The sequence below is a fragment of the Plectropomus leopardus genome, chromosome 15, assembly GCF_026936395.1.
Source record: "Plectropomus leopardus strain MGB_pleo_1.0 chromosome 15, ASM2693639v1, whole genome shotgun sequence".
Taxonomy (NCBI): Eukaryota; Metazoa; Chordata; class Actinopteri; order Perciformes; family Serranidae; genus Plectropomus; species Plectropomus leopardus.
This window is the reverse complement of record NC_142190.1, coordinates 23894432-23917401: the sequence shown is the minus strand read 5'-3', so window position 1 is coordinate 23917401 and position 22970 is coordinate 23894432. Positions and strand designations below refer to the sequence as shown.

Here is a 22970-nt window from a genome sequence, read left to right as displayed (position 1 = left end):
CTATGGACTGCATGTGTTTGTGTCTGCTTCTGCCTCTGGAGAGACGACGTGCCTCTTTAGAACCTAATTTAGCATGCTTCATTCTGTGTTTCCATGCCAACCCCACTAGGTCAACCAATGAAAGGCTGTGAGAGTCTAGAGGAGGAGTTTAAAAACATGAGTGCCTTAATGAGCATATCCGCACTATACATGCTAATAAGACCAGTTAAGTCAGCACACTATTTTAAATTAAATCATTGGATTATAATAATTCCGAACATCATAATACTGCTTCACTCTCATTCTGAAACATATTTTATCAGCTTGCTTCCAAACTATTTTTGCATTGACCTGAGCTGAACCAGCTACGCAGAGAAATACCCAAACAATGCTGGATTTTTCTCAGTGGATACAGTGAAACTGGAGACACTCATCCTTCACACTTACAAATATGCTGTCACACAGCCCTAAAATGTGGAGATTTACAGTTTTTTGCTTCTTCTAAAAAAATCTGAGCCACACTGTAGATTATATTACACTCCCAGAAAATCATGTTTTTGAGTTTTTTTAGATATACTGGGAGCTGATAAATTAGCACAAAATGCCACAGCAATGATGCTATCTGCTCTTATCTTATATTAAAAGATAAATAAAAGGTCAACTCCTTTAAGAGGTTTAAAGCTCTAGATAAGCTTCAATCCAGAGGCATTGTGCAGCCCTATATAATTGATTCCCATGATGATACATTACATAACAGTGTAAAAATAAAGCTATGGTGCTCAGTATCCATGGGAAAACACATCATCTTGCCACCTGGGGATTTTAACATACATAACCCCCACTGTTTACCATGATCAGCCCATGAAACATAAAGTTCATGTTTAACAGGCAGAGTAACCATAACATTTCACAAATATGATTAATAATAAAAATGATTTATTCTTTTTCATATTGAAACAAATGCCAATCATAAAAAATGTAGAGTCTAAAATGACAATTGTTCACATACAAAATAAAATTTTTTATCAAGAATATATATAAATGCAGTAATTTGTTTGGTTTCGAGGCCCATGTCTCTTATAGTGGACAACAGTTTGCAGATGAGGTGTCAACATGACAGATACCTCAGTTCACTGAGAAGCATATGGGAAAGGCAACAACTCATCTGCAACACTGTTGGCTCTGCAGCCTCATCTGCACTCTGTCTGTAAACAAACAGCTGTTAAGAGATATCTGATTATCATTCAGACTGTTGCAAATAGTTAAAGAATACACAGCTCAAACATATGGATTTTAAAAAACATTAAAAACAATATTATTTTTAAAAATCATTTTGTGTTCAATATCCTGAACATTATGATTTCTTTTTGCTTCAAAAAAAATCTTTGCTTCAAAAAAATCTTTAGTGTGATATGCATGTGCTTATAAATGCAAATATTTGATATATAAGCCTTTAAAAAATATGTATGATTGGACCTGCTGGCATTTGGCATTACGTCATTTCAGCACAATAACTCTGCACCGAGGACCTCTGCTGGTGAAAAAACAGAATGCTTTAGAGTAACATGCGGGTGACGCAGTGCATACAGCATCACTGCTGCACAACATGGCTTCAACACATCAGGCCTGAGGCCTGATAGAGGCAACTAGCTGCTCAGTGGTCAGCATGACACAGTACCATTGTGATTTGGGCAGATTAACTACTCTTATGAGTGGAATATAAACCAACAATTACTACTAATTATAAAAAAAAGTAAACCTAAAAAGTGCCTGAAATCATCTCTTCTTCATTGGAATGAAAGTGATGCAAAGAAACATGTATGTGGTATAAAGTAATACTAATGGCCAACATTCAGCCCTGCTTTAAAGAAGCAGACAAGACCAGCTTATGCTTGTAGTCTGGCAGCAGCAATAAAATGCTTGAGTTTAAAATGTGAATACACACACTACTTACATCTGAATATTAGTGATAATATAAAGAAACAATAAATCTGAGTTAAAATAAAAAAATGTGCATTCTTGCAAACACAAAGAGAGACTGCATGATGTTAAAAGGGATTGCAAAGACGTTATGACTCACTGTCACAGCCAGATGTCCAACCAGAAGTAGAGGAGGGAAGAAGAAGGCGGTAAAGTAACAGAGGACGACATACTTAACTTAAACTTCCGTTGCAACATTTTGGATCTGTACATTACTAAAGGCTGAGCCGCAGATTGCACTCTAGCCCTTCGACAGTGGCTCCATGTGGCTCTAACAACAATTATATGGGAATTAATGAATTATTTTTTTAACAATAAATTTTTTAATTTCTACTGTATTCTTACATTCCCCAACTGTAAAAATGTGTAGTCTATATACCAAATACAGAAATGCATTGACATTTTGTCTACTAAAATGTGTGTCAGACATCTACAGCATGGCATCTTTTCCTTTAAATTTTACTTAACCACAATAGCAGTATAAAAAATGTTTTGTAGCTTTTTTTGGCCAAAAATGGCTCTTTTGATAGTAAAGATTGCTGACCCCTGAACTACTTTAGCTGTTTAGCAGATATGCATGTTATAAATAAGCAGCATCAGTATGTACCACAGTTTAGAAGAGTAGCAGTTGTTGCATATCTGGTGGTGAAGAATATTCCCTGATCTAGTTTTGGATGAAAAAAGCCATACATAACAATGAGAGAATGAGATAAACAAAGATTTTGTTTAAGGAAGGAAAAAGTTTGAAACTGTAACTGAGGTTGTGCAAGACTTAGTGACATGGCATATAAACAACCAAAAAATAACTAAATAGCTTAATTATGAAACCTGTATATCAATTCTTTTGCTCTGTTATACATGATTAAATTATAACGTGTGCTTCTGAGCAAGAGTTATAGGCTACAATTAATACAAGTGTAAACACAAGTTTTTTTGTTGACCTGATGAACATCGATCTCTACGCTGCAAAGCACGTGTTTGCTGTTACGCTGATACAAGCAGAGTAACACAAACATTCCCACGTGACACAGAGTTTACCAATAAAACCTTACGGTGTGGACCCTGATCTGATGGGATCAGTTACACCATGAAATGCATATGTCCTTCGGCACCTGTGACCATAACATCCATCCAGATACGCATTGCCTCAGGCGACGGAGCCACCATGTAGTACACGCGATCGTGCGTCTTCAAACTGAACGTCAGCGACGGGTTGGGGCTCTTGGGTGCGGAAGTAGGTGTAGTGTTGATAAAAAGAAAGAGTGGAGTGAGAATGTAGGGGAGAGGGGTGAGGTGATGCATGTGTGGAAGAGAAAGACAAATGAAGGGAGAGAAGCAGAGAATAAGGAAATGCCTGTATTATTCAAAGAAAAAACTGAAAACAACACACACACACTCACACACACATTTCAAACAAACTGACTTACTTTGTGTGCGTTCTTTAAATGGTCATAGTACACCTCCTCTATGGCTTGGAAGTAAATGACTCCTTTCATCTTGGTCTCATGTTTGTCTGCAGTGGAGAATATAAACACAACCGACAGCACAGTGATCAAAGCTCCGCCTCAGGTATCCTGGCATAGCTTAAAAAGTGACATCACTGTTGCAGTAATTTTGTCTCACATCTTAAACTGCACATTATCAGAGGACTGAAAGCAAAGAGTGACTCACCTGCATAGTAGGTGAGTGTCCTGCGATTCTGGTCAAAGACAAACCAGCGTTTCTTCCAGGTCTTGATCTTGCCGCCCATTTTGACCAGAAAGCCTCGACAGGTTTTATCAGTGATGGCCAGATGGAAGCAAGCATCTGGGTTGTGTCCAGCTGCCTCAATATGACCGTGAAGATCAAAGTCATCTTTCCTTACAGGGAGGTAGCGAGTCAACAGCCGGGACTGTGGGAAACGTGTTGAAATTTAACATTAGATTGCTCAAAAAGTATTTGCATGAAGCTTATGTTGAAAAAAACCCCAACACATTTCAACCACAGCTCTGAATACCTGTGATCTTTGTTTCTCCCTGAGCTTCACCTCTCGCTCTACAAGTTTCTGTCTCCTGCTCGTCTCCTCCTGCAGTCGTTTCTCCAGTTCCTCTCTTCTTCTTCGCTCCTCTTCCAGAGCTTGCCTGCGCATCTCCATCTCACGCTCCTGCACATGCCACATAAAAATTATTTCACATACATAAACTGCATCCATGGATGGATTACTGAAGGGGCCTACTGGGCACAGGCTCAGGGGACCCGACTTTCAGGGCCCCCCCCCTGGCCTTCACGTGCAAAATGTCACTCAAGTTAGCATGTACTGACAAGGAAGAGACTCAAAAACAACCAAAAAAGACACAAAGGTAACTAAAAGAGACACAAAACCACAAGGAGACACAAAATGACTACAAAGAGACAAAAAACATCCAAAAAAAGCCAAAAAAAATGACTCAAAGTGACACAAATCAAACCAAAAAGACACAAAATTGCCTGAAAGAGACATAAAACAAACATAAGGTGACACAAAATTAATTCAAAGAGGTACAAAACAAACACAAACTTACACAAAATGACCACAAAAAAGATGCATGACAATGACAAAGTCTTTGTATTTTGCCCCTGTGAAGGAGAGGCGGTGGGGCCTTTTGCACGTCTGTGCCCAAGGGCCCATTGTCTCATAATCTGTCCATGCACACATCCATATGACATAGTTGGTTTTGGTTAGGTTTGGCACATTACCCGATGCTCCAGAAGCCTGTGCTTCTCAGCTTGGGCCTCTCGGAGTAAACGCTCCATCTCCTCGATCTTCGCCATATTAGACGTACTGGCACTGATGGAAAATGGAAAACACGAGTCAACAAACACAAGATGAACCACATTTCTCTGATAAGGTGAAAAGATGCTCCTGTTTGTGGAACATTTATCATGAGATAAACAATGAAACAAATCTGTATTATAAAATATAATGTAACAAACAAAGAAAAAAATGAAGCCACACACACAAACTAAACTCAACTGTACAAAATACCTAACTTTCCAGGTTTTTATTTAAATTTGCAATAAAAGGGGGTATTAATAACACCATGATGCAGGACTTCCCTGATAACCAACTTGTAATAGGGAGTTCCTCCTTAAACATATAAATGTGGGATGAACACATTTACACAGGCTGTGACTGAATTTGCATGTCTAATTTGCTGCAGTGCAAGGACAGCTAGATATCATAAATATGCTTGTCTCTCATCGGGCACAAACACAGAATATTACAGCCTCTTCCAAAACCATAAGCATCCATCTGTTTGCTCTCCTTAATATCTCTCCTGATCATTTCCTAAAGCCTTCATGCTCCGACTTTTCTAAAAATACCACTCAGTTTCTTCTGATTCACACAAATCTGCTCTGTCTAAACTCTTCAAAGTAACCTTTCATCTGTACGCCGTCATGCGTTTTCTCTAACCTGGAGATGTTGTCTGGGGAGCAGGCGGAGAAGCTGGTCTCCAGGCTGTCAGAACTGTCCACGCTGACTGTATCTGAGGCCTGGCTGTTGTCTGGGTAGGAGAAGGAGTCCAGGAACACGCTGGGCTCTGACACCATCCTGCTACAAAAATCACTCCTTCTCTGTCTGTCTTCATTCATGTGTGCATGGCTGTTGCCTGCTGACAGAAGAAAACATTACAGTAGAAAGTGGAAATAGTCTGAATGCGCATGATCTAATGTTAAAGCCACAAATTATGACAACAGGGTTGCTGTTCATTAACTAGTTGGCCCTGTGGCATCACATCTTGTGATCATAATTTCATAAAAATCTGGCAGCAGTAACCAAGCCAAATAACAATGATGTAACTAGAAGGAGAAATAGAAAGGTTGTTAAAGGGACTCACCCCAAAATTAAAAATACACATTTTTCCAGTTACCAGTAGTGCTATTTATCAATCTAGCCTCAAAGTGTTAAAAAAATACAAGTTTTAAAACTCAACAGCAATGTCTCTTTCCAGAAATCTTGAAGTGGTTACTGAAGATAATCCACAGAACTTGATGTGAGAAGTTTCATATACAAACTATTTTCTTTCTGCCCACCAACCATATGCCCGTGCAGGAGGAGGCATGCATCTACTGCTAGCTCACTGTGCACCACTGAGCTAGCTGATGTTAGAGTCCAGCAGAGGAGGATGTAATTAATGTTTACATCTCAGGCTGTCAAGAGCATGAGCCACACGTCCATGAGTAAATGCACACTTCCTTCTGTGCCGTGATTCAGTTGGCGGGTGAAGTTATGTAGAAACAAGGTCTGTGGTTTATCTTGAGTAACCAGGTCATGATTTCTGGTAAGAGACTTTGTTGTTGAATTTTCCAAATATATTACTTTGCTACTTTGAGCACCACAAGTCAAGTACTCTCTAGTTAATTATATTTGAGAAACTGCAGACATCTCTACGGTCAAAATTTCACTGAACAACTCACACCAAGACCATCTAGACTGACCAAGACTAATGAATAAAAAATATGCATTTTGATTTTGGGGTGAACTGTCCCTTTAAATAGAGCCACCATGGTGAAAAAGGTGTTGTATAAATTGCTGTATATAATTAAAACACTCTCGGTCTTCCAAATCGTGCAAAGAATTGTATGGCTATTATGTGACAGAACTTAAAATCATGATTTTCTTGAATGATAAATTCTCAAAACCTACATGTATCTACTGAATTAAATACAGTTTACACATACTGCCATTACCAATTAAAACACTTTGTATGTGTTACTTGTTTTGAGAGAGCTGTGAAAAGGCATAATTTGCCTCAAAATCAAAAATTCCTGTCTGGTCTAATGTATAATACTTCTGTTTAGACAACCATGTAGTCTTTGGTATCAGATTTGGACCAAATGTGTCTCTCTCTGTGCCATGCCACAGATTACTACATCAGTTCAGCATTTCCTGCCCTACATATCTAACGCCTGAGGTTTAAACTGGTCACACTGTATAGATTTGATGCAGACAAGATACGACAGCCGAGTACACTGACTCACTTTTGGGCAGGCGGCGCGTGCTCAGGTCCCGGGGGGAGAAGCTGAAGCCTTGTGGGATCACACTGCCACAGCTGGAGCTTTGGGACAGAGGCAAGTGGGCCTGAGGAAGAAACAGCAGCACGCATGCTGTTTAAGATCACCATCTAAAACCTTCACAAAACTACAAATCTTTTCTCATTCCCAAAGTACTTCATGAGCTGGATGGGTGTTGCAAGCCAGACTGAAACTGTGAATTCCTGTTTGGGTGGATCATTCTCTAGGGAAGTTCAAATCTTTCTGGATACAAGTAATGGGGGCAGTGAAATCCCCTCCTCTGCAGTCCAGAATCAGAGCGAGCACCATCATTTTTTAGCAGTTTTCAATCTGGGTTATTCTAGCTGTAGAATACAGTTGCTTTAATTAACAGAAATACTGATTTCTTTCAAATTTGAAACACACAATTGGAAGGTCCAGTGTGTAAGATTTAGGAGGATTTAGTGATATCTTCTGTCGCTGTGAGGACTGCAGCCAGCTGAAACTTCCACTGGTTAGGATTTCCTCATTGTTCATTGTTCAGGAGGTTTTTACCAGGAGCCGAATTATCCGCAGAGGTCTCTTCTTCTCCAAAACAAACATACCAGGAGATTACAACAGCTCAATACACTGAATAAAGCAGTTTCACATTACAAATTCTTGTTTTCCTTATGCTGTTTGGCATGTCACAGACAAGCCGCTATCCCACCTGTTAATGTGTCTTCTCTTTTCTTTGGTAACTTAAGATCCAGACATTCAGGAGGTTTTTACTAAGAACCAAATAATCTGCAGAGGTCTCTTCATCTCCAAAATAAATAGACCCAGTGATTTAATCTGAGAATAACACTGCATTAAGCAGTTTCACGTAAAAAAATATCTGTTTTCCAACACCCTTGTTGTGGAGGGGCTCCGAACGACAGGTGGATGACGTGAAAATGCAAATTGCCCTATCTAGAGCCAATGTTGTGTTTGTCTGTTCTGGGCTACTGTAGAACAATGGTGATGCAATATAGAGATCTTTACAGACTAAGACCCACTCCTTATTTAGAAACAAATGGCTCATTCCAAGGTAACAAAATCACAACAGTATTTATTTTCAGGTGATTATCACATACTTTTTATATTATACTCCACTTCTGCTAATATATATTCCTACATTCTAGCTAAGAATATGTATGACATAAAGTTAATGACCTTGGGAGGAAGTGTGCGTCCCAGCGATCTGCCGTAAGAAGTGAGGAGCTGCTGGCTTCTCTTATGAGGTAGGCTGTCACTTGGGTGGGAGGAGTTTTCTTTACCACCACTTCTTCTCCTTTCCTTAAGAGAGTGCAAGTGCTGCAGTGATCACAAAAACATCAGAGAAATTACAGTGGATAAGGAAAGATAAAAAATAACAGGACTTCTCATCAAAAACACTGAAACTTTCACTGTGTGACAAAGACAGAGTAGCACTCTGCTGGTGAAAATCTTCCGTGCTATCGTAGCTGTAATTCATACCTACCTCTTTAATGGCTACAGGGTTGTTAGTGAAGGTCTGCCCTTCAGATAACTCTGCATACTTTCCCTCCAAAGACGCCAGTTTCTCTCTCTCCTGCAGGCATCAGGATAAGATCTTCAAGTAAATGAAATCAAATATTTACTGTATCAGCATGTAAAGAATTTTCTTACCTTTTGAAGCATGATGAGCAAATTGTTTTTCTCTCTCTGGAAATTCTCTCTGTCTTGCTGAGCCTGTAAGGTAATCTGTGAGGACTGCTTCTTCAAGGTCATGATTCTTTCCTACACCAAAAAACACAGAATATCACTACACAATATCCTGCAATTCTACATAAAGCTGCCACATTAGCAGATGCATTTTACTATAAAGCAGCAAACGTTTGAGGTGAGAGATTTTTGTTACCATGAAATAACATTGACTGAAAACAATTTAGTATCCTATCCTGTCTGCACCCTCTCTCTGTGGCCTTAATTCTATGAATTCTCTTTGTGTTTATTACCATGTAAATGGTGTTTCATGCTTACCATTGCTGGTATTTCTGTTTCTTGTAATTTCACTCATTCAGTTCATGCTTTGTGCTGCAAATGTCACAATTTTGCAGCTTTATTTTCATGCACAACCTGTGGTAAGATTAATGACAACAGTAACTGAAAAAAGCCTGTTACTGAAACCTGAAAGAAAGAAAAAGAGCCAGAACGTCTGACACTATCTAAATGGAGTGTGTTAGTATGAACATGCACATAAACATCCAAACTATTACTGAAGATCTACTTTTCATGTGATGTTAAACATGCAATACATGCACACTCACAAATTGTCACTCGCTGTACCTTGCGTGTGACTGTTAGACGCTGACACTCGGCGATCTCTCGCAGCAGCTCCTGGCTCTGACTCTCTTTTTCCTCATCCTGATTAATTTCTCTCTCCAGCTTCTGAAACTCCAAATCCTCCAAACTTTTTGTCTGCTCCTCAACCTCGTGCTGAAGAGAAGCACAGACAAATGCACACAAAACACCCCAATTATAAGGTAAAAATGCAGAATAGCTAAGAACTTTAAGAAATGGATCTACTTTGGGCACAAGGAGTACAAGGAAAGAAATAACTTTAGATAGATTGTTAATGCCTCTTTGGGAACTCATGAATGGAGACAGTTTGGGTTTTTAGCAGTGCTGCGATCAAGTATTTAACGGAACATCTGCTTCAGGGCGATATATAATGGGTGCTATTTTGGACAATGTAATAAGTGTTAAATTTCATGTCCTTGCAAGTGATGTCAGGTTTCAGGTGATTTTAGTTTTTAACCTAATTGGAGTCAGATGTGCTAACAGTTTCTTTTTACACATGGTAACTATTTGGGCCCCTTCACAAATGTGGGTGTAAGAGATACCACGGCAAGTACACAAGTTGTGAATGTGAGACCGGAAGTAAAGTAGAGGATCCAGGATTGAACAGAGCAAGGTCAAGAGAGATAATATGTTGCAAAGAGAAACAAATGGAGAAGAAGGGAGAAAAAAACAGCAAAAAATGAGAACTGAGGTATTTGGTTATTCTGTGAGTTTTGGCGCACAGTGCTAAAGTGAGCTAACTCTGGAGAATGCAGGAAAAACTGCCATGTATTGTCTGGTGGATTACCAAAAAAAGACTGCAGCAGAGACTGTCAGACATGCAGAAACACATCTTTTCTTTATAAAACTTTGTTTCTGGGATGCCTTTACATTTCAGCTCTTTATTCTCTGTTGCACATTTGGACAGCTCTAGGTGAGGATCTTTCAGAAGACTTTTCAAGCTGCTTTGCAGATCCCATTTATGATGAACCTCTTTGACCTGGTGTTGTAAGCATTTCCTTTTGGAAACATAATTTGTTTGTTTGGTTTTAAAAAGGAAATGTAATTGAATCCGTGTCAGAGGAAGCTGTGGTTGAACTGAAATGATCCCTGTGAGTCTGCCTGAGCTGTGGCTTTAGCGTCAAAGAACCCGTGTCCACACACTATGTCTTCCAAAAATCTACCAAGGTTTGATCATTTAATGTATTTATCGCCTGGAGGGGATCATGCATTTGGTCGTGTGTTTGCGGGTGTGAGTGTTGTGTATCTGTTTGTCCACAGAATCTTGCAAAACAACTGGAAAGATTAGCCTAATATTTTGTGTGCTCATCAATGACTGTATGCTTCAGGATCTTTTGTGGTAGAGGTGATTTATAATGTAAATACACGCTGTACTCTCTGTTTAACACCATCGTTAAATGCTGACTCCTCACTCCTGTTGGTTACAACTTGCTGGTTGGGGCAGCAAGTTCTTCAGAAGTCAGCTCAGCCAAAAACAACATGCCTTACTGTCTGTTGCATGCCACATTTTGGCCTTTGTCATGGCTTAAAAAGTAACATCGATAAAAAAAGTTTGGTCTCATTTTGAGCCACAGCATCTGCAGATTAATTTTAAACCCGATATCTTATGATCCACTAAAGTTATGCATGTTTAAAGACACATTAGTCCCCATTTTTTGGAATCTTCACCAATATCCTAAATGTAAGGGAGCCGGGAGGGACAATTCCACTTGGCACAGCTGCAACAAGTTTTTAGCTGTGTCCGAAATCGTCCCCTATCACTATCGGATCACTATCACTATCCGAATTCTCTGCTGTTAATTTCATCCACTATATAGTGCACTATAAAATGCCCACAATGCACAGCAAATTTGAGTGTTCATACGATATACACTACATTCAACTCCCATCTACCAAAATGCAATGCACACATGTATTTCCGGGGAAAAAAAATTCCAATGTAGTGTTCGAGATCTTGTTTGGTTATATAGCGCACTATTTAATACACACTACATAGTGAGTAGTGAGTGAGTAAATGAGGGGGCGTTTCGAACACAGCTTTTTTCCATCCTCAGCACAGTGTTATGCTACACCAGGAGCATCTCAGAGGTGGGGCGTTTTGCTTGCCTGATTTTACAGACTTTGTTGATTTGGTCATTTTTCCTTGATATTTGTGCTTGTAACCTAAGTAAGTAAGTAGGTTACAGAGTTCATTTTTTCCCCTTTTTGTCTGTTTTAATCGTGTGTAGTGTAGCTGTATTGTAACCCACAGATGAAGTTTATATTGTTAAAAGTCCAGTTATGAATGAATTGGGTCAAAGATTTTTGGCTGTGTTTTAGTCGTTAAAATACATTCACCCTCATGATTGTATTGTATCTGTATTTCACCTACAGTGTCTTTCAGTTGGAAAACTCAGTTTGCTCTTTGCAACGCGCCATGGCTGCATCAAAAATAAATGGGGCATTTAGTTTTATTAGCTTCTTTAACATGCTACAGTGCCTCTGCTAAAATTACAAGCAGTGTTTAAAGTGGCTGTGTTTACCAGGAGACGGATGCCTGGTGGAGATCTGCATTTTACTGAGTGCACTCTTCAAATTTTACCTGTGACTTCTCAGTGTGGCTCGTCTTCTCAATACTATGAATCTTTTCTTTAAGTTGTTCCAGAAGCTCCTTTTCCCTCTGCAGCTGGGCCACCTCCGACTCCTGTTCTCCTTCCAGCAGAGCGCACTCCACCTCCATCTGCAGAAGACAGCAGTACACAGTAAAAGAGCTGCCTTAGAAATGTATTGTCAACTTAATTAAAAATGATAATAAGACAGAATAAGTTAAACAATGTATGATTTCTGCAACTCACTTCATCAACTTTTTTGTGACAAGCCTAAGTGATAAACTATTGCACAATGCTCTGAAGTCATCAATACGTCTTCTCACATAAGATAAGAACAAAAACTATCAAGCTGTTTAGGTCAGTTCATATACTGTGCTGTGCTGTGCTGTGCTGTCTACCTCTCGGACAGACTCCTCCATCTGGTTGTCCAGGTCTTTGACCTTCTGCTCCAGCTCCTCTATGTTGTTCAGAACTTGAATCCTCTCTTCTTCTATGTGCGTTACTTCCTGTTTCAGCTGCACGCTCTCCAAGGCCTGTAATGACATCAGGAAACAATTTAAATACTTGGCTGTACAGGATACTTCATCTTCTCTGACCAATACATACTGTACATTATAGTAGCGTGCATAAAAATCCCTATTGTAAAGTTTACTGCTGGTAGCTTCTCTTGATTGTATAATCAGTGCAGAAAGGTTTTGCACCATGAGAAACTCATTTTTTCCACGCATAGAATACAATGTTAATGTTATTTGCCAGCCAGTAGAATCAAGACGACAGCAGCTGCTGTTTTAACTCATCCAAAGTTGGATCACTGACAGTATGGGCAGGATTCTTCTCTACTTGCTGTAATGGAAATCTCTATCAGTGCGCTCCACTGCCAGTCACGCCAAAGTACTCCCACACATTTCATTGCCTGCCAACGTCCCACAAGCGTTCATTCATATGCATACGTGGGCACATTTTAAAGATCCTATATATCAGATATTCTTCTTTTTAGGAGTCAGGAGATCTGTTTTTTTGGTCACAACCTCATGTGGCCAGCAGCTCTAGGATTTATAGTTTCCCAGGCTGGTTGTGAGCGCTCTGTCTTCCTGCACAAACTGCTGTGAGGAATGCAGATGGTGGAGGAGAGGGTATTTGGAGTCTGTAAACTTCTATCACAACTGGCATGCCACAGAAACTGGTCTCTAGTTTCTGTAAACTCCAGGTGTGTTTAAAAGTTGTGTCCTTCACATAAAAAGAAAAAAAATCTGCCTACCACACTGCCCATCTTATTATTGCAATATTTATTATTATTGTGCCTATTTAACCATTAATGCCTTGTCTTTACTTAGTGACTTTAAAAAAAAAAAAAAATCATTTATTAATGTATAATCTGCACCACGGGGGGAGGGGGGGTTGAAGTTTTGTTGTATGCTTGTTCATCTGATGACACATAAAGTTCTTCTTCTTCACAATTACCTGTGTGGATGTGTTCTGATTTTTACAAGATCTTCCATCTATTCAGCATCAGTACAGTTCAAAACATCTGGAAAAATGCATGACTTTTCCATACTTATACGCTAGCATTCTTCCAGCGGCACACAGTTGTGCATGCGCACACACACACACGGGCACACTAATTCTCTGTGGGATAAAGTCATTTCCTGTTCCCCCTGAGTTTCAATGGCCGAGTGCTGAAACAAAACGAGGACTTCTTCATTAAAACCAGACACACCATTAGGCTGCCTTAACAGAGACAGTAAGTCAGCGGCACCAGGACTGGGATGGTGGAGGAGGGGGCCTCTTTGGGAACTAAAAACACGGTATGTGATACTTTCGATATATTTATATATGCAAATAAAACATGTTCGCTCGTTTCTCAGTATGTGCAACGAGGCTTCCCATTGTGAAATGTTCAAAAAACGCTGAGAGAAAAGACAAGGTCAAGTCGAAGCAACATCAAAGCTGTGAGGAGGTCTTGCCTAACTGTGATTTCCATGTTTATGTGTCTGAACTACCCACATAAACAGGAAATGTACAAACTGCAGACTGCACACAACTTCTTACTGAAAGCTCAATGATTTGGAGGAATCTGTGTCGACCAAGAGAAGTTTATGTGTTGAATAATGCTGTGAAAGATGCAATTTAAAATTCAACCGCTGTGGATGTGCTGTCAACGTATGACTCAGAGCCTGCACCACAGCGTCACACTACACATGTTTGCACTTTTCATCCAGATAAATCCTGTTTGAACCAATTATAAAGGCAAATTTGTCACACTGTGAATCATGTTGATTTGATTGTTTTTTTCCTGCTGGTTGTTTCATGAATGGATAAAATGGTAGAACTAGTATATAAGTGTAAAGATTGTAGATGTCTTGAACATACACATTTTTCTACACAGTTAACATGGATACAATTATGGAAACTTTGTAATGTACTCTAGATTTTGAAATGATGTTCTGTGGAAATACGCAAAAGGAAATGGAAAGCATTTACTGCAATATTACAAGAGGTAAACAAACAAGGATCAAAAAGATATCAGCACTCACATAAACTGCATTCCACAGGAGGGTTGCGTCTCGTTAGTCTTTATTACTGCTTAGTCTTCTCCTCAATCACCTTAAAAGGATACTTCAGATCTTCTGAAGTGGGGTTGTATGAGCTACTTATCCATACTTAGTGTTCAGGAGATGACCATCAGCACGCCCTCAGAGTGAAGAAGCAGGCACGCAGGCTAAGTGTATACTTGCCCTCTCTATTTTCCCAGGTATATTTCAATCCCTCTCCTGTTTCTTCTTGGGTCATAATTCTTCCATATTTCCACTGATTTATGAAAAATGTACACCTTGTTTTCCTTTTCATTAGCACAACCTGCTTCTAGCACCATACATCATGCATAAGCCCTTAACATCCAAAAGTCCACAGTTTCCACCCAGACAACAATAAAGCTACACAAAATATTGTTCCCTGGCATGCATGTGATGCAGAGTACAGCTGCTAAAGCCTCGTCCTCGCCAGTGAGTAACAGATGGAGGGGGAAATGGAGAGTAATAAGTGAAATAAATATTTGGGCAAATTTCAGATTTCTTATAACTCACACAAGATCAGGCTAGAAGAGTGAATTATTCTGTCCTGAGAATTAAAAGTATCTGGCATAGGAATAATGTTGCAATGTCCTTGTTGTTTTATTTTTTGGCTTTTTTTTTTTTCATTCTCTAAAACTCAACAGAATGCATGACACAACGTCTCTGAAGTTCAAATTTTTCCACCAAGTTTTTGTGGTCTTAAAGTTGGTAAGTATTACTAAGCGATGTACTGCTGTGAACAGGGGTCACAGCAAAACAAATTTTAGCCACCTACAAAACATCAGTGTCACTTGCTACGCTATATTTGGAATATTTTCACTGCTTTACCTTGCTCTCAATCAGTCCTTTTCAACACTAAACTAAAATGGAAGTGACACTTATCTATGCTCTCAGACTCCACTAACAAAAACAGTAGTTTTACCTTCCAGAACACGCAGCTCCTGGTCTGCTCCTGCCTCCATCAGTTAGTTAGTTTTTGCGATACTGTGTGAATTTGTTCAGATTTACCAAGTCACAGCCTGGTGGCTTTGAAGAGTGTGATATAACAGCTTCAGTTTCCAGGTGGAAAGGGCTGTCCGATGGCCAGGTAAAGCATTGAAAATATTCTAAATACAGCATGTATTTAAACTTTTATTGATTTTTTAGGTGGGCCTTTTTACATTTTGCTGCTGCCTCGATCATTGCTGAACTTACATGTTTACACTCCCGCCTGCTTCTCTAAACTAGGAGCACACTGTCGACCATCTACTGTAAAAAACACACTGACTTTGGATAATTACCTCATAAAACCCAACTTCAAACAAACTATCCTTTAACTCTTATTGTAACTGGAAGAGGGCAAAAAAAAAGATTTGAGACAAATAGGATGACAAGATGGGGAGGGACTTGTTGTTGATGGTGTCGTTTTTCCTTTAGGGGAAAATTGTGCTTGCCAATATATGGATATAATTTACCCACCTTGACTTGTTTCTCTCATGAGATAATGACCCATTTATATCAAACTCCTGACCTGATTTATTTATGAGGACCTTTCAGTAGGCATTCATTTGGTAAAACTTACTTTGACTCTGTGGTGGGTGGAGGGTGAGGGGGCACTGCTGTTCAGGCTGATAGCAGGTGAGTGGGATCTGGCCTCTCTGTAGCTGCTCTGCTGACGCTGGCTGACCTGCTGCTCCTCAGCGAGCTGAAAGTCTCTGGCTTTGGCACCGAAGCAGCTCTCCTGAGCAGTGCTGCTGGGAGAGTCGGAGAACACCGACTCATCGTCTGACACCTGCAGCTTCTCCAACTCTTTATTGATCTTCTGCAGGTCAGAAACAGCCGAGCCTGCCGGCTCTCTCTCCACATGGCCAAACTCAGTGCACAGGTTTAGGATGGTCTCTAGACGCTGGCACTCCTGTGGACAGGTGATCCATGCTTAATTATTTTTGACAAAATTTGATATATTTTTTGGGAAAATTTTATGTTTTCAAACACGGTCAAACTCACCAATCTTTGCACTTTCTGCTCCCTGAGTCGTTCATCTCTTTGGTGCTGGTGATAGTCTCTCAGCTCCTCTTTACCATTCAGAGAACTGATGCTGCCCACCCTTTGTCCTGGACTCAGACCGCCTTTCCCAAAGGACAATCTTCTTTCTCCGAACCCTAGATCGTCCATCTCTACACCCAGAGAGCTTAAAGAGGCCAGGCTGGCCCTTCTGGGAGTGCTGGGCATGCTGGCTGGTACTGTCACATCTGGCGGCTGCTCCAGGGAGGAGAGACTGCGCCGCTGCCCTGCTGATCCCGCTCCTCTGTGGGAACCCACCGGGTGTCGCAACGGTAGCGACAGAGCGGGGGGGTCTGCTGCGTTGTGAAGCCGCGGCAGAGAGCGGCTGTGCATCCCCAGGCTGTTGAGAGAGCCAGTGGAGTATTTCCTCTGCCGGGAGTCTCCTCCAGTTTTGCCCTGAGAGTAGAGCCTGCGGCCCATGCGAGGGCTGGACGGCACACTGGCTGCTCCACTTTTCACCCTGGGAGAACGAGGTACATAAGAGGAGAGGAGAGAGCTTCCCTCTGCTGCGTTAGAGAGGAGCAGACTGTCTTGTGACTGATGGCGAGAGTGTGAATGACGGAGCAAGCCGTTAGAGCTCAGCTGGCGTTCACCTTGGCGAGGTGATGGAGGCACGCTGCTGCTGGTCATGTAGGAAAAAGTCCTGGAGGCAGACGGAGGCCGATCAGTGTTGCTGAGGATTGACAGCGGCCTGCTGGACTGGGATCCAACAGGTGGGGACACGCTGAGGTACTTGCGGCTGCACTCGGCTGCCCTCAAGCTGGCCTCCAGAGCACTCTTCCTGCGCTGCAGTGTCTCCATCAGGTCCTGCAGCTCTGCCTTAGAGCGAGAGCCCCTCAGCATCGTCCCACCCACTGAGCCACTGCTGCTGTGATCTATCTTCACACAGTCTGTAGAAAAGAGAGAGTTGACAGAGCATGAAATCCTGTCCCTTTTTGGACTATGTAATAGAGTCAGGTTTAATGTAACCACTTAATAAGCACCAGCTCAGCCAAGAGAAGCGCTATCACACATGTGCTGAGTAAGGGGGGGGAAACCAGTGAAGAATGTACACTCATACAGTTCTGAGCCCAATACAAACACTGGCTCAATCAGTGGTTAAGCTTCTTCTAAAAATGGAAGGCTGCTGGTGGACCAAGACAAGCCAGAATGCATCATAGTCTGGACTGCAAGAGAAATCACCCCAGCCCAAATATCTTCGCAGGCAAAGTGAGGACGTTGCCCTTAGTCATGGGTGGCTGGACGCTGAGTCATTACAGAGTTGTGATTTTAAAGAAAGTCCACTTCCTCCTGTACTCCATTGTCACAAAAACTCCTTCATACATTTGGGTTTTTTGAAGTGATTCTGGTTTGCTGCTCAAATGAAACTTAAATTATTAATTTGACTGTCATTTAAATTAGTGAAACTGATTTAACTTCCTTTCCGAGATCATGAAGAAATAAATCTAGTATCTATCTTTGCTCATAAAAATAGCTTTTGCATGACTTTAAGGAGCTGTGTTCTTCCACAATGACAGCGTGATTCGTTTCTGCTTTTTTAGCCGCAACCGCCATATGAGCGCAGTGCAGACCGTCCCCAATTCAGGGTTTCCCACACATTTTCATGGACAAAATTTCAAAACTTTTCCATTACTTTTTTTTCCTTGTGCTACTTGCCCATAATTGTAATTACAGCTAGCTGGCAGATATGAAGGGAGAGACTGAACGTAGGGTGAAACTGAAGAAATGTACGTGATGGTAAACAAACGTCACACATCAACACATATTAAAGCTTTGTTGCATCCACAGCCACAGAAAATAAATGTGTTGTTATTGTGCATTATATCACACTCAACAAAATTCAATGACTTTCCCAAAACATTTAATTTTTTTTGTCAATTTCATGACTTAATGGCCTGAAAATGTGATTGTGAAATTCCATGACTTTTTTCCAGGTTTTCCATGGCTGTGTAAACCCTGGCAATTAGTTATCCAATGGAATATGCACACATGGACTTCCAAGGATTTACATGCACTAACATGCATACACGTCAGACTATCTCTGGCTAGAAGCTAACAGTGCTAACTCCATATACAGCACTAAACAGCAGCAACAGTTCTGACAGAGCTAACAGTGTTAACCTCAGGGGAATCGCAGGTTGGGCGCTACACTTCCGCAACGATGCTGCCCTGAGCAGTAACACTAGCATGAGTGCAGTGCAAAGCCGGGATGAGCTATTCAGTGGAATACACGAAGCGCTGACATGCATGCGTGGCCAGACCAGCTTGCCACCATCAACCACAGAGAGGTTCCGATTACAACACACACAAGGGAGCGTGACTTTATTAACTGCTTAGGGCACCATTACTCCACATCATCTTAACGTAGCAAATAGTGATTTGCTGTTATAGTAACACTCTGAATGTCTCATAAAGAACCTTTCAGGTCTTGGACTGATGCAAACAGAGCCTTTCCAGGTTCCACTTTAAAGGGTAACGCCACCTAAATTAATAATTTCAATATGTTATTTCCATGGCTGAGGAAAGTTTTATCAATATTTGTGAACAAGAGCTACCCTCTCTCTCTCTCAAAGCCAGAAACCAGAGAAGTAAGTCTCAAACCTGTGATGTCATTAAGTATAAAGCTTGGAGTAGCTCAAATGACAATGAATGGGAGCCTGATTTTGTGGACCCACATTATGTTTGTTTACTTTTTTTATAACCAAATGAGCTTTTTTTCTATTGTAGTGTTCTCAGTGCTGAAAAAGAACCCATTTACCAAGAACATTACATTGGGTGCACTCACTATCATCTAAAACATCTTTCCCAGTTTATTGTCTGTGGAGCCGCTCCAGACTTTCAACCGAATGGCATCACCAACTTGAGTTTTAGAAATTTTTTTAACCCTAATTTTTCATGTTTACAAATATTTTTGGACTCTTAGACCATAAGAAAAACATGGATTTTGAAATTGACATACTCCTTTTTGGAAAGTTATCCAGAGATAACTACTTCATTGAGCATTCAACTATTACAGATGCATGCAACAACATGATGTTAGCTCTGCTCCTTGTGCACAGGTGATGGACAAATTTAGTGTAAGCTTACATGACACACAATCAAATACTAGATGTGAAATGTAATATGAATAACTGTAGATTGCTATGAGATTCAAAGATGATTTGACCCAATTACCAATTTGACCCACTGTGATTAGTATCAGGAAAATAGAACAAGAAAAACAAAAACGTATCTTGAATGCAGTCTTACCTGAGCCGTAGCCCAGTGTGGCGACAGCGCTCCTCTGAGGAAGCATGCTGTTCATCACACTGACCTCCTTTCTGTGATTCAGTCCGAGGATGCAGGATTCAGCTGGGCCCCACGTGCTTTGTTCCCTGAGAAGAGAGGAGGAAAAGGGAAAGAATCAATATAAAACTCACACAACATGAAAAGACCTAAAAAATCACAGCCAATACAGTAACTTCCTGTATTCTTAATATTGCCAACAAAGAGATATCCCTCTTATAAATGATTCATCCTTCTTTTCCGTACTGCAATACAAATAAATACTGCACATATCAATTGTTTCAGTTCAACTCTCCTTCAAAACACACTAGTATTCTTGCAGCATCATACAGCAGCATTTTATATATAGATAAAAAATTTAAAGAATATCACAGGAAGTTGAATCCATTCCTTGCGGTCTCTAATCGTATCCTCTAACAACCCCACAACAATACCTCGATTCAAGCAGATATTTCAGATGTGCATATTTAAACGGAAGGGGAAAAAAAAGTTCCTAAAGACTAAGTAGGAAAGCAGATCCAGAGGAAAGTTTTTATGCCTGGCGCAGTGTCACCAATAAAAAGTCTGTCTGAAAAGCAGCACTCTGTACCTTCATCTGTCTGTTAGCCCAAAAGCTCATGACTTGTCCTTGAAAGTATTCCCTCTGAGCCTCAGACTCATTAAGAGAGCAGCAACAGTCAGAGGTTCAGCCTGGGTCAATCAGGACTGGGAATACCTTTAAATGCTTTTACTTTTTTCCTAAACTAAACATTTATCTCATGAATTGAGTCAAAATACTAAATATTTGCAGGTTATTTCAACAGCTTCAACTGTAACTTCCTTTTCACTAGACGTCGACCGGTATTGTTTTTTCAGCGCCATGGCTAATACTGATTACTAGTAGTTAATGAGACCAATAACAGATATTTGGAACTGATATGCATTTTTTTGAATTTTTGAATAAAGTGAAAATTAAAATAAAAATAGCTCCTTGCGGTTTTACAAAGTAAGTTCCTCCGATGCTGACATTTTCTTTGCACTTTTTATCAATAAATTTTATCTGCAATCATCAAAAATAAAATGTCGATACACATACTCAGCAAAAATGCATTTAAATGTTTTTATCTTAGGCTTTTGGTGACTTTAGATAAGGTTTTTGACATTTGAGGGAATAAACGATTAATCAGGCATCATAAACATAATAAAAGGATAGGATTATGGTCAAAACAGCCCCAAATACAGCCTCCAACCCCCAGTTATTCCAGTGAAGATGACAAGCAGCCAACAGTGCAAAGAGAAAGTCGTACTCTCTCCTCTAAAAGAAGAAATAAATTAAAACTAAGAAATGCATCTTCAGGTCCCAAAACGTCATGCCATAACTCAGGAAAATCAGATTGAGTGAGGATATCATTGGTTTCAATGATACAACAGAGGGATTTTAAAACTCAGACATGACTGTTTCCTGAATCCACAGACAGCGCGCACACGCGCACACACACACACACACACACACACCGCAGAGAAAGACAGAGATGGCTGATCCAAGACTCTCTGCTCCTGCTGTCTGGAGAGAGGGCCTACAGGAAGTAAGGTATCCTTTTACAGTCCCACAATCAATCAGCATGAGTTCATTCTCCAGACCTCCTGAAAAAAGAGGGGGGAAAAAACCCCAGCCTCACTTCAGGAGCTTTTACTGCATCACCCACCAGAGGCCATCAGGGTGATGCGGATCATAAACACAGAGATGTAAACAGTTTGAAGAAGGGCCACGATAAGATGTGTTTCATCTTGCGTGTGGTACCACTGTGAGGATACTTTCACATTGCAAAAGGCTCAAGCTGTTGCTTTGCCACTCATTTCCCAGACAAACACAATGATTATTACCATGTAAAGTCAAAATGTAATTTGAAATAAATATATAAATACAATAAATAATAATAAACTGGTTGGAAATCTCAAAGGCTTGCAAAAGATTTTTTTTGGGGAAAAAAGCTTTTAACTTATTCAGGCCAGTCTTCTGATATTTCCTTGATTATCATTATCATAATAAATAATAAATACCTGCTCCAATTTGTCTGAGCTTTAAGAGAGCCCAGCCATCAGAAAACCTTAATTCTCACTTTACAATACCCTGCCCTAAACTCAATTAAATGCTTTCAAAATAAGCCATCAAACAAACACACAGTGTTTGCTTCATGGATGCAGTCAATAGTTTAAGCACTTACTAATAACCACTGTTGGCTGTCACCCACTTTTGATTGAATTGGTTGTCATTTTCAAGAACTGTTTAGTCATAAACATCAAGTGTTAACCACACCACCCTTTAGCCTCTCAACAAAGACAGACAACTGTGACAGCTCCAAATGACTAACTGCACATTTCTTTTTTATAACAGTTTGACTACTTTAAAGGGGCCTGAGTTACAAAAAAACAGCTTAATTCATTTATAATGTGATGCACATGTTCGCAGCACTAGAGCTGTCAACAAACTGTGCATGCAGTCTGAGATAAACGACGCAGCGGTGGAAATCAGACAAAATGCAGCCGCACGATACATCACTGTTTGTACCGACCGGGAAATTTGATTGAATCGACTTGTGCGTAAAAAACTAAAGCGACTAACCTTTGATTTCTGTCCCAATCACATAGTTGCGCCGGAGTTTCTCAGCGTGTCTGTAGTTGCTGAAGTCCTCTCAGTCTCTCTTCCTCTGTATGAAACGGCGGAGTAAAGTCTTCCTATGACAAAGGATCAGACAGGAGACCCTCTCCCCTCCCACCTCAACTTTTAGCTCCTACCCAGGAGAGAGGGGGAAAGGGGAGGAGGGGGTGAGAAAATGTGTGTTTACTTTTCAGCATCAGGCGCTGCTGCTGCCCCTCTCTGGTAAGATTGGGGGTTGCTTATATGTTTAGAAGGAAAAAAAAGGCAAGAAGGAAGACACACAGAAAGCATTATCATCCTGTTATCTTATTATTATAAGTCTTCAGATAAATCAGAGTGTTTAATCTCCCAAAGTGCCGATTTTTTTTCTCTGTCTGTAGCTAATTCTGACCTCTGACCTCACAATGATCAATAAATTGCAGTATCAATATTCCAGCATGGAGCCACTGTGTTTGAGTTATCTGAACTCATCATGTGACAGTGTCTAATCTCCAATTTCTAACTTCTTCCTTAAATATTTAAGAAGACTGT

The 22970-nt window shown here is 40.4% G+C and overlaps 1 protein-coding gene across 2 annotated transcripts; it reads right to left on the bottom strand.

The window, feature by feature from the left end:
• Positions 1-898: 898 nt before the first annotated feature.
• On the bottom strand, positions 899-22619 carry phldb2a (pleckstrin homology-like domain, family B, member 2a). Of its 2 annotated transcripts, none has more exons than XM_042499803.2 (17): positions 22404-22619; positions 19766-19890; positions 16460-17406; positions 16035-16367; positions 12302-12436; positions 11897-12034; positions 9301-9450; positions 8641-8751; positions 8474-8563; positions 8167-8307; positions 6961-7060; positions 5393-5588; positions 4675-4765; positions 3956-4102; positions 3631-3850; positions 3387-3472; positions 899-3180 (listed from the first exon to the last, which is right to left on the bottom strand). In XM_042499803.2, the coding sequence occupies exons 2-17, from the start codon at positions 19818-19820 to the stop codon at positions 3040-3042; spliced, it is 3081 nt and encodes a 1026-aa protein (XP_042355737.2). In that variant the 5' UTR covers positions 19821-19890; positions 22404-22619; the 3' UTR covers positions 899-3039. The 2 variants fall into 2 exon arrangements, with proteins under 2 accessions (XP_042355737.2, XP_042355736.2); XM_042499802.2 differs by having other exon boundaries at positions 5393-5591; positions 22404-22618.
• Between the last annotated feature and the right edge of the window lie 351 nt (positions 22620-22970).